The sequence below is a fragment of the Canis lupus genome, chromosome 25 (assembly GCF_048164855.1).
Source record: "Canis lupus baileyi chromosome 25, mCanLup2.hap1, whole genome shotgun sequence".
NCBI classification, from domain to species: Eukaryota; Metazoa; Chordata; class Mammalia; order Carnivora; family Canidae; genus Canis; species Canis lupus.
In genome coordinates this window covers 36236394-36255429 of record NC_132862.1, presented here as the reverse complement: position 1 = coordinate 36255429, position 19036 = coordinate 36236394, and the positions used below count along the sequence as shown (strand labels likewise).

The following is a 19036-nucleotide window of genomic DNA, read 5'->3' as shown; positions in this document are numbered from 1 at the left end:
AAGGATTACATTAAGAATGTCGCATCTGCTGGGATAATAAATCCCGTATGATATATAGGGAAGAAAGGTATCTGGCCAAACATGGCTTCAAATTGTAATATATTTAAGTATACATTTAGCTATTTGAAAAGATATCACACACAATCTTATCTAGTGCTCAGATAAGTAAACGCTCACATAAGTTGGATGCTTAACTGCCTACACCACCCCAGGGTCCCTCAGAAACTATATTCTGAAAAATGTGTGCCCTATCATACTGCTCAGAAAGCCAAGAAATCTGAGGTTTGTTTTTGTTTTTTGTTTTTAGATTTTATCTATTGATTCATGGGAGACACACAGAGAGAGGCAGAGACATAGGCAGCGGGAGAATCCGGCTCCCTGTGGGAAGCCTGATATAAACTCAATCCCAGGACCCCGGGATCACTCCCTGAGCCAAAAGCAGATGCTCAACCACTGAGCCACCCAGGTGTCTTGAAATCTGAGGTCTTATATTACCTCTGGGTATTGATAAGTTGTGAAGTTATGTGGTCTTAGGTCAGTTACCATCCCGATCTAGGTTTCAGTTTATTCATCCATAAAACATCTCTTCCCTCATCTTTCTCCTCCTCCTCTTCCTCTTCCTTCTTCTTCTCTCTCTCTCTTTATCTCTGTCTCTGTCATCCTCCCTCAGCAGAGCCCAGACACTTAATTACTAATGCTCTAAAGGACTTCAGACCCTGAAATAAAAACTCTGAAAGCACCCAGACAGAGAACTGCCCCTACTATTTTACTAACATTTTGTATGTCTCCTTCACTGGTTCACAAGCCATTCAAAAGCAAGCACTGTGTTTTATTTTTATACACCTTTGTACATCCTCTTATAAACACAGTATCCAATACAAAGCAGATGTTTGATTAATGCTTATTGAAGCAAATTGCTGAACTCAGTCCCTCAAGTGAAAGCTCTCTGTTAAATGCCTTTCTCATCAAATGTTCTGAAGGCTTACAGTTCAGAGGAGTAAGGGGCTCCATCCATCCACAGCCAGGCCTTGCCACTGCCGTTGCGGGATAGCCCTGTCCAATAAGAGTAGAAAAACTCAGAGTAGCTCTGAGGCATGGCAAAGTCCTGTGAAAGGCACACAAGAAGATCTTTAGCTTTAGAGATGTTATACTATATATACACAGAGATGTGTAGGGCCAGCCAGCACTTTTACTTTGAGAACAACACATGAGTCCTGCCCCATATAGGTCATAGTACACTTGAGAGAAAAAGTGTGTGTGCGGAGGTCAGTTTGTCCAAGTTAAAGAATTTATCTTGTAAGTATGGAAGATATACTGATATTCTAAAACCAAAATCACATCAATCAAAATATATAAATAACCCATTATTTTCAAGTCACAGAGTAAACACTAAGATTTATATTAAAAACATGGGGGCAGATTTACTCATGGGGTGAATGGAAGAATATGGAAAGAAGAGGGTAAAAATGGGGAAAGTATTCTTTATAAACATATGCAAAAGGGACTGGCCAGAAAGGGGGAAAGAATAATGAATTATACTTTAATGTAAAAAGAGGTAAGAGAAAATTTGGAAAGATGATTTATGTCTCAGAAAAGGAAAGGGAGAAAGGGAAATTTTTCATATATATATATGTGTGTGTGCATTTATATTTTTGTATAGTATTCATATATACATTTATACTCATATATATCTATCCTGAATTTTTTAAAAGATTTTATTTATTTATTCGATGTGAGGGGAGCAACAGAGGGAGAGGGACAAGCAGACTCCATGCTCAGGGGAGTGCCTGACTTGGGTCTTGATCTCATGACCCTGAGATCATGACCTGAGCTGAAATCAAGAGTCGAATGCTTAACAGACTGAGCCATCCAAGCACCCCTCTATATTGAATATTTTTTAAGTTACCTTCTTCCTTCTATCCAGCCTTACCCTTTAACATAGAAATTATTTAAATTTATTATAATTATCAATTTTAATGTCCTTCCTTTCCATTATACTATGAGTTCCTTAAGGATACATACTTTGTTTTATGTCCTCAACCCTTTAGATAATTAATGACATATGACATATGGTTCAATAAAAGATTATTGGAAATAGATATGAAACTATCACTTAGCAACAGTCATCTAGTAGGTATATCAAAAAAAAGTATAGTTGAAAATATTTCCAATTGTATGGTAGACACTTCAAATTAAAAGTTTTTAAAAATAAATCATATGAAAATTACTTAAATATATACAAATCTTTGAAGTGCATGAGACAAAACCACTGTATAACTTTCACAATATTTCCTACCATTATATGTAATACAATTCAGTTATATATCTGAGTCCTCTTTTACGCTAAAAGTGGAGGAAACAAAGAGAATAAGAAAAACTAGGTGGGCTTATGGTAGGGACACATTGTCTTAAATAAATTACCTCCTTTTCTGCCTAAATTGAGCCATTAAGAAAGTATAAAGAATGTTATTTTAGTAGATGAGAAATATTGCAGAGTTGCATTCATCACAGATTTCAGAAAAGTGGGTAGGAATTAAGAGTAACTAGAAGGATGTTAAGAATTTACATAGTGAGTTGGGCACTTACTTCGATTAAATAATCCCTTATTGATAAACTACTTTGTGCCAAGACTTCTGCTAAAACAATGATAAATAAATAACAGTTACACTGCTTAAGAGATTAAATTCAAAGGAATAATAAATATTTTTTAAAAGGGTGAGAACAATGACATGATTTTAGAAGTTTATCTTAATTACGTATACTTAATACATGCCAATTTATAATTTTACTTTCACATTTGCCTCGACTAGTCTATGTTAGGTTTAAACTTCTGAAGGACAATATGTTTATTTGCAGGTTATAGTAATGATTTAATTAAATTTTTTTCAATTAAAAACTTGTCCTTTTATAATGGAAGAATAGGAAATGTTATTTTCATCTTTCTGACATTACCTCAGTATTGGGCCCTTCTTTCCCAAACTAAAAGAGGTAAGAAATTAGGGAATTTTTTTTTTTTTTTCATTTCTGACTGATGGGGATTTTGGAGAGTTTCCTCTCATGTTTCTAAGGTATGGAGAGAACGCCTTTTGTAGTGAGGAGAACTCCTTTTACGTACGTACCTCAGGGAATCACTCAAAACAATAAGAATAAGGCTTAGGTCTTGATTGCAGTAAGTACAAAAGTCTAGGGACATTGACTCCTTTGACTCTTTTGTACAGGTCTTTTAAGAATCTCTTTTTGAGAAAAATTCAAACACTGATCAGCATCTTACCAACACTTCTTGTGTGTTTATCTTCAGCATGGTCGCGTTCTCAGCAATGCAGAAATATTCACAGCCTTGCCAACTCTTGCTTTCTCTATAGAACCGGTAGCATTTGTCCCCATGCCACTTCCATTCTTCTGGACAAGGGCTGCATCTGTTTTCTTGGAAAGAAACCAATTTTAGTGTTATTTTTTATCCAGGTGTGCGATCTTTCCTCTCCTGAAATTATATGGTACTTGATGACTCAAAAAAGAATCAATTTCCTTTCTCTTAGATATTTAATTGCCCACAAATGATAACTACAAATGTTTACTAAACACTCTATATGCCAGAAACTAATTGGTACTGAGTATATGGTGAAAGTTAAAGCAGACACTACAGCTTTCATGGAATTTGGAATCTAGCAATGAATGATTGGAACTTCCTTGTTTCTTGCCCTATATAATTCAGCACACAGAGCATATTCAATTTCATAAAGAACTTTCATATGTTCAAAAACTCATTATGTCTTTTCTTTAAAAAACAATTGAAGCTTCCACAATTTTCTTCATCAAAATCTTCTTATATAATTGCAAAGGATTTTTAAAATGCAGTATATGTATACCAATAAGATATGGACTCTTTTCTCATTCTAAAGACAAGTAAATAAAATTTGAGAAAAAAAGACATAAATGCTAAGTAAAGTATGATTTAGAATGGTAAATTTCCATGTGTCAGAAATTAAGATGGGCACCAAAGTCAGAGAAGTAAGTGCACAGGTGAAGGGTGAGGTAGACTACATGAATAGAGGCTGTAAGTATAGGAACTAGTCCCTGAGAGCCATGGTCTTTACACTGATGAGGATACACAGCATTGGGCCTTTGAGATTTGTGACTTGTTATCAAGTCCCTTATGGTCAGATGGGAACTCAATCATTTCATAAAAATGTCTATATTTTAAAAACAATCCAGTGTATAATCACTGTATAATGTATGGGTATATCAAATCATCGTGTTGTACACTTTAAATATATACAACTCCATGCGTCAATTATTCCTCAATAAATTAAAAAAAAAGAAAAGAAAGAAAATTGTAACAAGTGAGATCACTAGTCATGTGGAAAAGAATCACTTAGAGAAGTGGAAGTGTGCCTGCGGGTGTTATTTTACTGGGTAACCACACAATCTGGCTGTCTGGTTAGTGTGGGAAGTGGAAGAGGAAGACTTTATCCTAATTTAAAGTCCTGGAAAGAAAAATAAAAAGTGGCAACTTAGAATGAATGTTGCTTCCTCTCCATGCAAGATGACCAGAACAGAAGAGAAAGGCTAACTTGAATAGAGTTAGACATTATGAAACCCAAAACCGACGGGAGGAAAAGGCACAGGAATGAGATGATGTTTTCAGCCTTGTCCAGCTGTGGTTACCAAAGCATGGTTCATCTCCCCCTGGAGCATTTTTAACCTGATCCCTGTATGATTCTTAAAATGTGAGAACTATAGTTATGAGCTCATTAACTTCTTAAGGGGAAAAGATTTATGAACACATTATGAAATGTATACTACTGTTAGGTCTTTATGTGCCAAGATAAATTGAGAAATAACCCTGTATTTTATTCACTTGCGGTGTTATTTTGGTTATTTGCAGTTAGTTGTTTTTATTATTTAAAATGTCTGAATTTGAAGAATCCTTTTATGTATTACAACACAGACATATCCGAACTAAACAGTTCCAATAACTGGGGATGACCTAAGTGTCCAAATTCTTCATGAAGTTTGCCAGACAACTAACTAAATGACATGTGATGCCCAGGCACACAGATGGGAAAGTCAGCTCTACAATGACAGCTAGCCAGAGGGCAGAAAGAGGTGATCACACACGACTCACCTCCACTTTTGTTATAGAGTTCACGACACAGTTTTTCAGCCACACGCTGCAGGATTTCTGCAAGCTTCCTGTTCTTGGTTTGGAGGGATTGCAGCTGTCGGGAGAGATTCCCCAATCTTTCTTCCTTGTGAGAAATGCTGTCTTGCTGAGTATTGGAAAGCTGGTAGATCTGAAAAACTAACCCAGGTTACCAAGTCAGACTGGACAGCTGATTTCTTCATTTGTCTTTCTACTTTTCACATATAGAGAAGACAAAACCTCATATTGTTTAAGATCTCATACTCTGAGATTTCATATTGTCTGTGTTCAAGTTTCAACTGTAGCACATAGTAAATTGCATTGTCTCAGGCAAATTAATGTTTTACATCTGTCTTTTTATCGGAATATGTAGAATCATAGTAATGCTTTCTAACTTCAGGACTAAATTCCTTAACCATATTTACTGCTCAATAAATATTTTGTGTGCGCTCTTAAACTGCTGCTTAACCTAAAACCACAAATCCATTGATCTATTAACATATTATTGACAATGTACTATATATTGTTATTCATTCATTAAAATAGTCATATTATCATTTCCATGGTTTTATAGCTTCCAATTTGGCTCAGTGAGAACAAGCAATTTCCTTAATATCACTTGACTGGAAAATTTCAACATTTAGGTTTAAATTCCAGATTTCTAAATCTAAGTTGAGAAATCCTTTATGAAAGTTGCTTTATAGTTGCTTTATGTACCATAAAAATGGTGGTTATAAAACAATTTATATCAAAATGAAGTAAAAATTGGGGGGCCATGGTAGAAACACTAAGAAATATATTTTTTAATTAAAAAATTATAATAACAAAGGAAAATTTCTAACATTTCCTAGAGAAAACAAATGACCTGCTCTTCAATGTAACCTTTTACCTTAAGCCACCTTTTTCACCTGCTCAGGCAATATTACTGTAGTGTCAATGCCATGAGGCAAATCCACCCACTTCCTTTTTTAGTTTTTGAACTTGTCTTTACTGGTGTGAAATTTAAAGACTTTTTCACATGCATTTTTCCTTGTTTGGTTTTCACAAGATTTTGCAAAATGATTCTATTATTTCCTGGACTTTTTGGAAAAATACTGTAGAAATTAAGGACCTAATCTGTTCTTATATTGAGGGAGTAGATATAAATGAAATCTCTTCCCTTTGTATGAGCTGCTGGGTCATGCATACTAAGAGCAAAAACCATTTCCTGTACTCTTTTGTAGAATGAAAGAGGGCTAAATTCATAAAAATTGCTGATTTTAGGGTCTCAGTCCTTTGAGCATCTGACTCTTGATTTCAGCTTAGGTCAGGAATCTCAGAGTTTTCAGATGGACAACCTAGTGCGATTAACATGGAACTTGCTTAAGATTCTCTCCCACACCCCATGCCACTCCCTCACCATAGACCTTCCCTCTGCCCTCCTCAAAAAAATTGCTGATTTTAAATACCAACATGTAAACAAACAGACAAAACCTGCCTATCTCAAACACAATGTAAAAGTCTAGCTGGCAAGTGATTGCTGTATTTTAATGCTTCTTTCACTACTCATTTCAATGAGTGCTTTAGAATAAGGTACATTGAATTATTCACAGGCTCCAGAATTAAAGTTTAAAAAATCCGTAACAAATATTCTTCATCCTAGATACAACTTAGAACCAGAATTCTCCCCCAAGTCAGAGTGCAGACTTACACACAAGCCCCAGGGCTAACAGGCCAATCAGCAGCACCAAACACAAAGACAGCAAGGTCAGGGCCACTGGACGCCACACTGAAGAGGGAGACCGGTGCCCTGCAGGGAACAAAGGAAACGGCAAGATTTCACTTTTTTTCTTTCTCTTGGATCTATGCCACCAGTAAGCCAGAAGACCTGGTTCTGGGAAAGAACAACAGCAACCAGGGGCTAGATAACACTCCCTCTGGCCTCAGAAGCACTATCAAAAGGTCCAATGGCCATCCTCACTTCCACAGCCGTATTCCCTCACAAGCCCTGCCCATTGCCGGAGCCCCACAAGCCTCAGTTCTACTTCACATGGAATCAAGTTATGCATTGCGCTTATCTTTATAAAGTTGCTTGCATAACCATCTTTTTGTCAAAATTTAAGTTATAAAAGACGTGGAAATCCCTGAACGGGGAACAATTTTTCACATCATCAAAGAGATGAAATGAGTTCGTTGTTAGTTTTGCAAAACACCTCCCCAATGAGTTCCGTATGTGCTGTCAGTAAGAAAATTGCATGTCAGTAAAGAGAAATGATCATTTTACTGTTTCCTTTTTTTGGGATTTCTTTGTTGAAAGTTCCTCTTTTGTGAGGATTTTATTCACTCATTTGATTTATATCTCAGCAAAAATGGATTATAGAGAGACATGATCATCAATTTCTCAAGGGTGGAATTAAGCTATCTCAATTTTGAAGTTAAATAATAAATGCCACACCCCCACGAGTTTGCCTTGTGCTAATTGCGGAGGCTCTACTGAGTCAACAATGAACCCATCACCTAGTGCGTTTAGCTGTCAATCTAAATGACAATGAGGAAAGGGAGAACCTTCCACCCTCATCCTCTCAGGTACTTGTTGCATCTAGCATTGTGATTAAAATGAAACAAAGGAGAGCAACACCCTAAAAAAAATTTTGATGTCTCCAAGACCTGCGTTTTACTTCCTTGGGAATTGAAGTCATGTTCTAAAACAAAAAGATTAAAAACATATAAATTCATCTCCTCTTTAGCAAAGTCCTCTACATAATGTATTCTAGGTATAGAGATTTGTGTTACATATTATTTCCCAATGGGGAATGATAAGTGGGAAAGGTAGTATGGAAACGGAGAATGTGATTACTATCCTTTGGAATTTACAATCCAGCAGGAAAATAAGGAAAAATCATGGAGACATTGAGATTGATAAATTTTAAAATTTGAATCTTAATTTCTCTTAATAATCATCACCGTTAAAAACTTTCAGTGGATTGCATTAAAGATAGAATAAAATTCAAACCACTTTTCATGGAGACTCAGATTTCTCTCTTTAACAAAATTAAAATTTGATTATTTCTCAATTTAAAAACTTCAAATAGCTTTTTTTGCACTTAAAATTCTATGAGTCTTTTTCTTCTGGACCCTACCTAGTTCTTTCATCCTTTTTTTGAACTATTCTCCCCTCACTCAAATGCTCTACACACAGTGGCCTCTGTTTATCCTTGAAACAAACAAGCTTGTCCCAGTCCTAGTACCTTTCCATTAGCTCTGCCTCTGCCCTGCATTAATTAATCCTCAGAGCAGCTGTTGGTAGGTTACACTCTGCTACTCAGTTTTCCATTTAAATGTCCATCCTTGGGAGTGCTCCATGAGTTCATTTCTAATATATAAGCCACTACATATGTTTTGTAAAAATAAGATTATTAATATTTTCATGGCTTTCATTTGTTTCTTTCATCTCTATCCTCCCCCTCCTTGAAGGTACATTCCATGAAAACAGTGATCTTGTCTGTCTTGTTCACCAGTATATTTCCAGTACGGAAAGTAGTGCCTGGCACATGAGGGCCAAATACATATTTGAATGCAGATATGAATGAAGAATGAAATTGTGAAAAGTTAATATTACTTAAATTATATAATTTTTACAGAGGCACAGAGGATTATCTAAACTGTTGATTTTTATAAAAATCTTTTGATCTTTCAGCAGTATTTCCGACAGCAGAAGGGGGACTCAACTAAATTCATCTTCTAACCATACTGGTCTCTATTCACTGACTTGTGTAAGATTCTGAACCATGAACAGATATTGGAGAGATTTGCTTTCTCCCTTCAATTAGCTGACCTATATGGTTTGGTCTAAATTTTTCCTGGAAACTGTTGGTTTCTCAAGGATACTTAAGAGTATCTCAAATCAGAAGCACAGAAAAGAACAAGAATATAGCTTAAGCTGAACATCCCTTCTAAATCCCCAGTCTCCTGAGAGTTCTGTATAGCCCAAGAAACTTAAGTAGGTGGATGGCTCTAGATTCCAGAAGTACAAGTGCATATGTGGACCAACCACCAAGATGGCTTTATTTTTCTCCATATATCTTATTACTATCAAATATATTATATATCTTATTCATTTCTTTTGGTTTATAGCTGTCTTAATTATTATAGTCTGCTTAGTCACTAGAAGAATATCAATTCTAGCACCTAGAACATCAGATGAAAAAAACTCAATTAATGTTGAATGAATGTGTTGCCTATATATAAATATCTGTTATATGCCTATCTACTCCTGCGCAAACCTATTTATATTATTACACATCTGAAAGGCATAAACTATTTTTTAAGATTTTATTTATTTATTTATTTATTTATTTATTTATTTATTTATTTATTTGAAAGAGAGAACAAATCCTCTCTTTAGGGCAGAGGGGAGAGAAAAATCTCTAGCAGACTCTGTGCTGAGCAGAGCTGGAAACAGGGCATGATTTCATGACTCTGAGATCATGACCTGAGCAGAAACCAAGAGTTGGGCACTTACCCAACTAAGCCACCCAGGTGCCCCAGGCATAAACTATTTTTAAAATATTGTTCGTTTTTATAATTGATATTTCCCTTCCCAAAGTTATAAATAATAAGAGGAAAAAGAAAAAGAACAGCTGTAGAAATCAACCAAATTATCCCTTAAGAAACCTGCTTTTCCTTGTGTAATACTGGGGCAAGAGAAGTGCTGATCTTCTGCCCAGAGAATCAAAAAGAATAATCGTAAAACCTTACTGTGAAGTGAGGGTACAGATTTAAGGAATTAGAATATTATTTAATAATAATTCTATCCATGTAAAGAATAAATACATTATCCTTCCTAAGGTTATCTCTAGGACAGGAGATGAAAAAAGTATACGATATCTTCTGCTAAGAAACAAAGTTTTAAAAATTCCATTCTAGTGAATCATCTTTCCCTGGTCATTTGGAAATTTTTCTATTTTGACTCTCTTCTCTCTCTCCCTTCCTCCCTTCTTCCTTTTTTTCCCTCCCTGCCTCCCTCTCTCAATATTCACAATCTCTTTCTATCTCAAAACCCAGAAAAACACAACCCTAAGGAATTTCTATAGCAGATATGGTCATTTCCTAGGAAATCCAGCTTCTATGTTGGAAAGACTATGAAGTTGAAAGTTTCATTTAAAAAAAAAAAAAAGAAGAAGAAAGAAAAAAACAGAGAACAAATTGAGGATTGCTCTAGGAGAGGTAGGAGGGGGAATGGGTTAAGTAGGTGTTAGGGATTAAGGAGGGCACTTGAAATAATGAGCATTGTGTGGTGTTGTATGGCAGTGATGAATCACTAAATTCTATATCTGAAGCTACAAAACCCCCCAAAAATGTTTCACGTCTTTTTTTTTTTTTTGATGATGATACTATTTTTTAACTATAGATTTAATATCCCTAAGCTTTATTCCAAGTGCCTTGATCATAATGAGGTCTCTCTCTAGGGACCATCCCCACCCTAAAATAAGAAAAAATAAGCTGCCTGGGAGGTGCTTCAGTTTGGCTTGGCTTTATTGTGGTTTTAGTGTTTAGAAGAGAACCCCTATGCTGTCTCCTGAGGCATGTTTAGAAAAAGGTGTGGACAGGGCAAGGAATGATATAAACATCCTTAGGAATAATAAGATATATATAGAAAAAAAATTCCTGTATCCTTTTACTATAACTATTCTATAAAAGGCTACAGTGCTAAGGTTAAGTTTTGAACACAAATTCCTTTGTAAGAATAAGAAACTTTGTAGATGAAGAGTTGTCATACACGAGCAGTTAGTCTTCATCAGGCATCAGAGAGAGGAAATTTTATAGACTTCCATTCCCAGGGCCTATGAGAAATGAAGCATGTATTACCAGACGTGGTCTGTTAGTATGACTTTGAAATAGAAAGCATAATAAAAGCTGGAAAAGCAAGAAAATTTAAATAATTTGCAGAAAGCCACATCAAAAACTAGGGGCAGAACCAGGATTAAACTGTCATGCTTAACACCACACTTTGTATTTTTCCTCTTGACCAGAACTCACAGACAAATCAGGACTAGACTGGTGATGAAGTTCATAATATTTCGGAAATTACTTTTAATATTTTTTAATCATGAGATATTGCAGATTGCATATCTGACTTTGGGATATATTTTAAATTTTTAAATGTTGTCTGTTTAGCAACTTCTCTTTATTTCCGTGATCCTCACTTATGGCACATAATAAATCTCATGGGAGAATATTCAAGGTTCCATGAGTTGAGGGTATTTTCTGGTGTTCGTGAAAATATAGGTATGTAGTCAAATATATATGTAGAGAGAGAGAAAAAGAGTAAAATTTAGGTGAGTCAATTTTATATTCCAATTAAGGAGTTTCATTTATGAAAGATTCAAAAATAACATGACTATTAATAACAATTGCTAACACTCCTTGAGTTACTAAGATAAATGATTTATATGCATTATCTCATATCTTACAACACCCCATGAATAGATACCACTATGATCACCATTTTACAGGTAGTTAACCAAGTCTTAGGGGGCTGAGCTTACCCAAGGACACACAGATCCTGATAACAACTCCTGAGTGTTATGGATGCAGTAGTGTTTCATTGGGTTCATCCAAAAAATATTTAAGAGAGCCCTATTTTTCACTTTTGTTTGGATTTTTGAAAACTACTGTACCTAGGAGTTGCTTAGTCTCCTTTGGTTTGCACACCTGGTAAATGATGGAGCCAGAAGTACTAATTCTGTCCTTCCAGATCTGAATATTTTAAATAATTTTCCCATCCTCCCAACAAATCCCACATTAATATTTGCCCTTACATGCCAGTTCCTTATGAAATTGTAGAAAGACTCTGGTGTTTTAACTGCTTACTACTTTTCACTTCTTTATTGTGAAATATCTCAGGAATAGCCACCTACAATTATACATTCTCCACTCTATCCCCAAGGTGAACTTTCTAGGGTGTAAATTTAATTTCTTCCTTAAGGAAAAAATGTTTCTTAGCATGCTATAAAAGAGCCTGCATAGTAGGATTAAGTCCCACTTTTTAGCCTCATCTGCCCACATGCCCCCTCGTATACCCCTTCCTTTGATGGCTAACCATTCTTTCTGCCAATAATCTACCTTGCCATTGTGTTTGAATCATCTGCTAATGATTCACCAAATGATCTTATCCTGTTCTAAATTCGCACCTCATTTTTTCCCTCTGAACTCTTGTCTTTCTTAATTTTACCAATAAATACATTGCACCAAGCTAGCTCCTACCTATCTACCTTTATCTCTGTACATATAGGCCTGATAACTAGTGCCCATCTTGCTCTGCCTGAAAAACTTGGACTCAGGCTTACCGACAAGAGCGAATGTCATTTCATTCAAAGATACCCACATGAGTAAAACACAGTCGGTAACTTATTCATCTCTACTTGCTTCTTGGTCTCCTACATATATTCAATAACATTAAATGCATTTTCTTAGAACTAATTCAAATTATTCCTTCCATTTCTCCAAACACCTAAAAGTAGGATCTTCCCATAAATACAGAAGGCAAATGGATGATTGCAAGAGAGGGAGCAGGTGGGAGGATGGACAAAATGAATGAAGGGTAGTAGGAGGTATAGGTTTCAAGCCATGGAATGAATAAGTCAGGGATAGAAGGTACAGCATAGGAAATATAATGGATGGTATTGTAATAGCGCTGTATGGTGATAGATGGTAGCTACACCTGTGGTGTCAAATCACTATGTTGCACGTCTGAAACTAATTTAACATCTCGTGTCAACTATACTTCAATAAAAGAGAAGGATCTCCTATGCCTGCAGTACCACTTGATATTAAGTAGGCATACATTAAAGATTTGTTGAATCAATTAGATGTGATTTATGCCATGACACTTCAAAGAAGAGTTAATGCTTTAGTTGGGGAAATGAAGCTAGAAAAATTTGAGAATATTATAATTAATATAGGTAGAGAAAAATAGAACTTGAATTTATCATTAAAAGGTTTTAATTTTTTTTGTAAACCCAAATAGATTTTCATATTCTTTTGATAGGTCTATATTTAGTCTTCAGTAGAAATTTTAGCCTATCAGTGATTTTATTCTCTGTCTCCCTAGTACATTATTACTGTGACATGCTCTTGCTGCACTTCTTTTCAATTGAGTTAGAATCTCACATCTTAAAAAATAATTTGGGCAGCCCCGGTGGCTCAGCAGTTTAGTGCTGCCTTCGGCCCAGGGTGTGATCCTGGAGACCTGGGGTCAAGTCCCACATTGGGCTCCCTGCATGGAGACTGTGTCTCTGCCTCTCTCTCTCTCTCTCTCTCTCTCTCTCTCTGTGACTTTCATGAATAAATAAATAAAATCTTTAAAAATAATAATAATAATAATTTTAGGTACACCTGGGTGGCTCAGTTGGTTAAGCATCTGCCTTCGGCTCAGGTCATGATCCCAAGGTCCTAGGATTGAGTCTCATATTAGGCTCTCTGCTCCGCAGGAAGCCTGCTTCTCCCTCTCCCTCTCTTATGCTCTAGCTCTCTCTGTGTCAAATAAAGAAAGAAATAATCTAAAATGCGCTCACAAAAACTCATTCTACCTCAGATTTAACACTTTATATTTTCTTTTTATAGCTGGTTCCTCAAAGAGAGATTTTTTTAAAAAAGAAAATGACAAATTATTTATTTTCCTATTTGACTATGTTCCTTTCAAACCCTTGCTATTAAGAATTACCAATAATCCATTTTCTCCTTATTGCTAAAACAAAAAATTGTTTTTAGCCTTTCTTTTACTTGAAATTTCTGCAGTATTTACTGTTTATTATTTTTAAAATTCACCATTTATTATCATTGACTTTTCTGTTTCTCATGAAGTTATTATTTCTTGGCTTCCTTAATGTCTCTCTCTCCTGGTCGGCTTCTATCACTACCAATCATTCTTTGTAGCTTTTCTTGGAATCTCTCACTCATCCTTCCCTTCATTTGGTAGATTCTCTCCTAGGTACTCTATTCCTTTGGGGTTTTTTGTCTTTTTGTTTTACACTGTCATCTTCAGTGATCTTGCTCATTCTCAGAAAGTGTAATTCTTACCAAAATATCAACTCCACCTCCTTGGCATCTGATTCCTCCTCTTCATTCCTATACTACTTCAGTTCAGATTCCTCTAATCTCATGCTTAGACTAATGTAAAATACCTAGCTATTAGCTCATCCAGTTTCCTACTCCTTCAACTCATCCTCCTCATTACAGCCTAGATGGTCTTCTAAAAACACAAAAGTCATTATGTTACTCCCTGCTTAAATCCCTACATGAGTTAATTTTACTGAATTAGAATCAAAATACCTGAGTATAACATAATAGGCCCTTCATAACTTCCCATACTTCCTTCTTGCCAGCTTCCTCTCTCTCCAATTCTACACCCCCGCCAAAACACATTGCTTATAGTTCTCCAAAAATACAGAATTAGGTATGAGGACATTGTCATTCACTTTTCCTTTTATCTTCTAAATTGTTTAGCATTTTTAAAGATGAACATAACTTTTATATTTAAAAAATGAAAATCTAGAAGACAAATGAGTGTACATAATTTGTTTTTACTAATTCTAAAGAAAAAAAAATTTCCATTCATGAGGTTATTATAAGTTATTCAACAATATTATGTTGAATTTAAATCCTATGCATTGCCAAAATATTCCTGCAGTGATTTTTGCTCAGTTATTTTAAACAGCAAAATTATATCAAATCATTTTCCTAAAAAATAATTAAACTTCTGTGGCATTCCTCTACATATTTGCATTATTACAAGATAAAAACAAGGTATCATACGTGTAAGGGAAGATAACTATTTTCAGAGGCTGGCCTTCAAGACACTTCTTTGTAACCTCTACTCCTACTGTTTCTTCAGTTTTGACTTCTTATGGAAAGATTGCCAGATCTTTCAGCAAGTGTTTTATCCTGCCCCACCTACTTCTTCACCCTTGAGCTCAGTAGAACTTATTTGTACACCCTGTTCCTTATTATGCTAATCACCAATCCTTGTGAGAGTTCCTGGCTCTAGTCAAAGGTGAAATATGAAGTTATACACAAGCCACTTAAAACCACAGCCCTGAGAGCTGATTCTTCACAGGATTTGCTGGAGGAAAACATATCTTATTACACGTATCTGGTGCCTACAGAAACTGATATCCCAAAATTGTCATTTTGCTTCACATCAAGGAAGCTGGAAATCTCCAGTATCTTCTTACAACTGAGTACATAGTTTAGGAAAAAGCAAAAAATAAAATAAAATCATATCAGTGAGTCTCAGGTGGTGATCATTCAATGAATAGAATGGGAATGGAAAGGTTTAACAGGGGAAAATGAAGAAAACCTAAAAGCTATGTGATAAAGAAGTGGAAGAGAACAATGAAAAGATATGTGCCCAGATTTATACAGGTGAAGAACACCTGAATGTGGTCAAAAGAGAAAGGACATACAGTCACTGAACAGGCATCTCTATGATGCCAACTGACACAGAACACTTAAGAATTCACGAGGAATGAAATATTGAAAGGTAATGCACATTTCTGGTGTGTCTGCAATATGCCAAGGACTTATCAACCTTTTACTCTAACCACCTTATAAGAGAGATATTTGAATTGAATTATAAAAATATTTAATTTGTGGACGGCCTGAGTGACTCAGTTGATTAAGCATCTGCTTTTGGCTCAGGTCATGATCTCAGAGTCGTGGGATGGAGCCTCATGTTGAGCTCTCTGCTTGGCGAGATGTCTGCTTCTCCCTCTGCCTCTCCCCCAGCTTGTGCTCTCTTTCTCTTTCTCATAAATAAATAGATAAGTAAATAAAATATTTTAAAAATATATTCAATTTGTTACTTAGCTTGCAACTTATACTTTTATTTCTAGGAATTCACCTCTGACATAGTACTAAAAATATATTTTTCAGTCCCTAGACGAGAGAATTCATATACATGGAGAAGGATCTTATTTCCTGGGCAACTCAGTCAATGTAAGGCAGAAATGTCACTTGAGTTTTAATGTTATTATTATTTTTTTTAGATTTATTTATTTATGATAGACATAGGGGGAGAGAGAGAGAGAGAGAGGCAGAGACACAGGCAGAGGGAAAAGCAGGCTCCATGCCGGGAGCCCGACGCGGGACTCGATCCCGGGACTCCAGGATCGGGCCCTGGGCCAAAGGCAGCCGAGCCACCCAGGGATCCCCTGTCACTTGAGTTTTAATGGAAAAACCTCACAGTGGAACACAGACAGGACTAGGTTCTAATACCAGGTGTGCCGCTTACAAACTGATATCGGACTAGTTACTCAAGTATTTTGGGGCCTCGGTTTCTTTACTTATAAAATATAACTGATAGTAAACATGTATATACCGAGAATTATGTACCTGGAATTATTCTAAACACATATATATCAAACACTTTTCTTATAAATGGTTGGAGTATAAGGTTAATAAGTTATGTTTTACATATATATGCTGAGTTTCCCAGGAAATAAGATCTTTCTCTATATATGGGAATTCTCTCTTCTATGGACTGAAAAATAATAAAAGGGAGTGGGGTGGGATATAATTGCAGCTGAGACCACTATTTAGATCATCAAATCACAGAATTTTAGAGCTAAAGGGACACTTAAAAAGTGTTTACTTTAATCCTTCCCTCATTTCACAGATGATAAAGCCTAATATGACTCTCCTAAGGCCTTGCAACTTTAAGATGCAGAATTCTGACAACAAAATACCAGAGCTGATGTGTCTGCTTAGAAACCTTCCTCCAAAGCTATAAATTCAAAGCTAGTGAAAAGAAAACCACTGTGCCAGCAATTGAATCTTAGAAAAAACAAACATCTGTGTATATACTGAGTTTAAATTTTCAGATGTTCATACACAGGCACATGAGTTGTGCGAAGTCCACAGCTACACATAAATGTAAGTCATGAAAACACTTTCTCTTTCCCTCACTTCGCACATTCTTCAGAAAGATAGTTTATCTCACAGATTGCTCAAGAGTCCGACCAATTTGGACTCCCAGAGACAGAGTACCTGTGTGCCTGAGCTCTGGCTGCTGGGTTGTAGAAGAGGCTCGAGATTGCACACTCATGATGGTGTCCCCATCAGCATCCAGCATATCCCTCGTGCTGCTGTACTTGGCCTGCATCTGGATTCCTGCTGAGGTGAGGCTAAGCAGCAGTTTGATTGTCCCCAAGCTGCGTGGCTACTGTGAGACAGTACAGGAACTATGGCGTTGAAAGTCATTCCTAATGTTCTTCGCTCCCAGCGAGTAGCAGGGGGAGCCTCTGATTCCAGTTCCTGCCTGGAGAGGCCCAGCCCCTCTCCTGGGAACTTGTACTCTGAAGGCCAAATTGGTCAGGCAGAGGGGAAATAGCATGTGTTTTCTATTTGGGCGGTCTCTGTCTGAACAATTATTGAAGGGTTGCCCTTCTCAAATCTCCTTTGTTCATTTATTTGTAATTCCTGTGTAAGTACAGTGTAAAAAAGGCAAGCTCATATAATCACACAGAGATTCCTTGAGGCTCTGCAGAGCAATAATCAGACAAAATATATATATATCACCTAGTCTCTTATCTACCAGATATTCCTTCAGTCAAGTAGATGAGGTTTAACTTCTGTGCCTTCATGAAAAAAAGAAGAGATCATAGAACCAGTCTCTTCCTTTCTCCAAAGGCATAGTATAAAGCATCATATACATGGAATGTCAGCACAGTCTTTTTGGGAATATCTATTGATTGTACTTTTTCTCATTTTACATAAAAAGGAGATTGAAATCCAGTTAGATGAAGAGGTTGTTTTAAAGTCACATAGCTGGTCAGTGGCAGTATTAGCTTTAAAAGTGTTCTCCTGTTGGACTTCCCCAGGAACAGAGTAGCTGGCAGGTGCCATTTTCCCTCAGCATAAAGAATGACCACCAGCAGGAACCAGTGTGGTGCCTAATTTGCTAATACACATACCCCTAACCCACAGCAATCCACCCATCCACACTGCTTCAGAAGATTTGCCCTTTCCAGGTAATCTTGTCTCAGTCTCAGCACCACAGGTGGCATCTCTGAGAAGACCAACACAAACCTGGCCAACATTCAGTCTTTTGCTCCCACACACTTTTAGGACCCTGGGCCAGCTTTGGTGGTGGCAGTGGGTCCCATAAAGACCAACACACACTTTGTTAAAATTTTGTGCCCTGCCCATATATGCTTTACAGATATGCCTTAGTTAAGACAGATCATTTTGCAAGGAGGCCAGTATGCACATTGCTAAAACTTTGGACTCCACTCTGGCCAGTGCCAGAACCAGTGGCATGTCTGCTCCAATACACTCTTGGGCAGAGTCCATTCAAACTGCAGCCACAAGGCTGGCAGTGTGCAAACAGCCCCAAATATAGGCCAATATCACTCTAAAATGATACCTGCCCTGGAATAAAAGGAGACAAGCACATATATCAGTCAGAGAGCTGCCCCAGCAGTGGCTGGGGGCAGACTGTGGGTTTGATTGTAGGCCCTTCTCACGAATGAAAACTTCTCAGGGGATAATACAGAGAAAGTACCCTGCAATTTTCTGCTATTGAATCTTGGCAAATGCCTGGTTTGACTCAAGTCAAACCCAAGGTGGACCCCTAATAACACCTCAAAGGCCAAACACTGTCCACAACAAAGAAAAAGAGCCAAATGACTGGACTGAAGGAAAAGCAGTCAAAACTCAAAAGCAAGGCCCACACAACACACATAGGAGACACCTCTGAAGCACTAGGCCATACTTTTAAGAGCAAGAGATGTAGCTGACTTCCTTAACACTGAGAAACAGACACGGAGAGTTAGAAAAAATGAGGAGACAGAGGAATATGTCCCAAAAATAAAGAACAGAACAAAACCATAACAAGAAACCTAGCCAAAACAG

The 19036-nt window shown here is 36.7% G+C and overlaps 1 protein-coding gene across 6 annotated transcripts in view; it reads right to left on the bottom strand.

Annotated features, from left to right (window-relative positions):
• The window catches only part of CLEC1A (C-type lectin domain family 1 member A), a 29685-nt gene extending 12200 nt beyond the window's left edge, over positions 1 to 17485 (bottom strand). For all 6 annotated transcript variants that reach the window (XR_012017741.1, XR_012017743.1, XR_012017744.1 and 3 more), the window contains exons 1-5: positions 17171 to 17485; positions 6834 to 6932; positions 5126 to 5302; positions 3272 to 3423; positions 987 to 1105 (exon numbers count right to left, since the gene is read on the bottom strand). Coding sequence is in view for 2 of the 6 variants with exons in the window: in XM_072799074.1 (XP_072655175.1) it covers positions 987 to 1105; positions 3272 to 3423; positions 5126 to 5302; positions 6834 to 6932; positions 17171 to 17285 (662 nt within the window). In the remaining 4 variants the exon portion in view is untranslated. The remainder of the gene's footprint in view (positions 1 to 986; positions 1106 to 3271; positions 3424 to 5125; positions 5303 to 6833; positions 6933 to 17170) is intronic.
• Positions 17486 to 19036: the final 1551 nt, after the last annotated feature.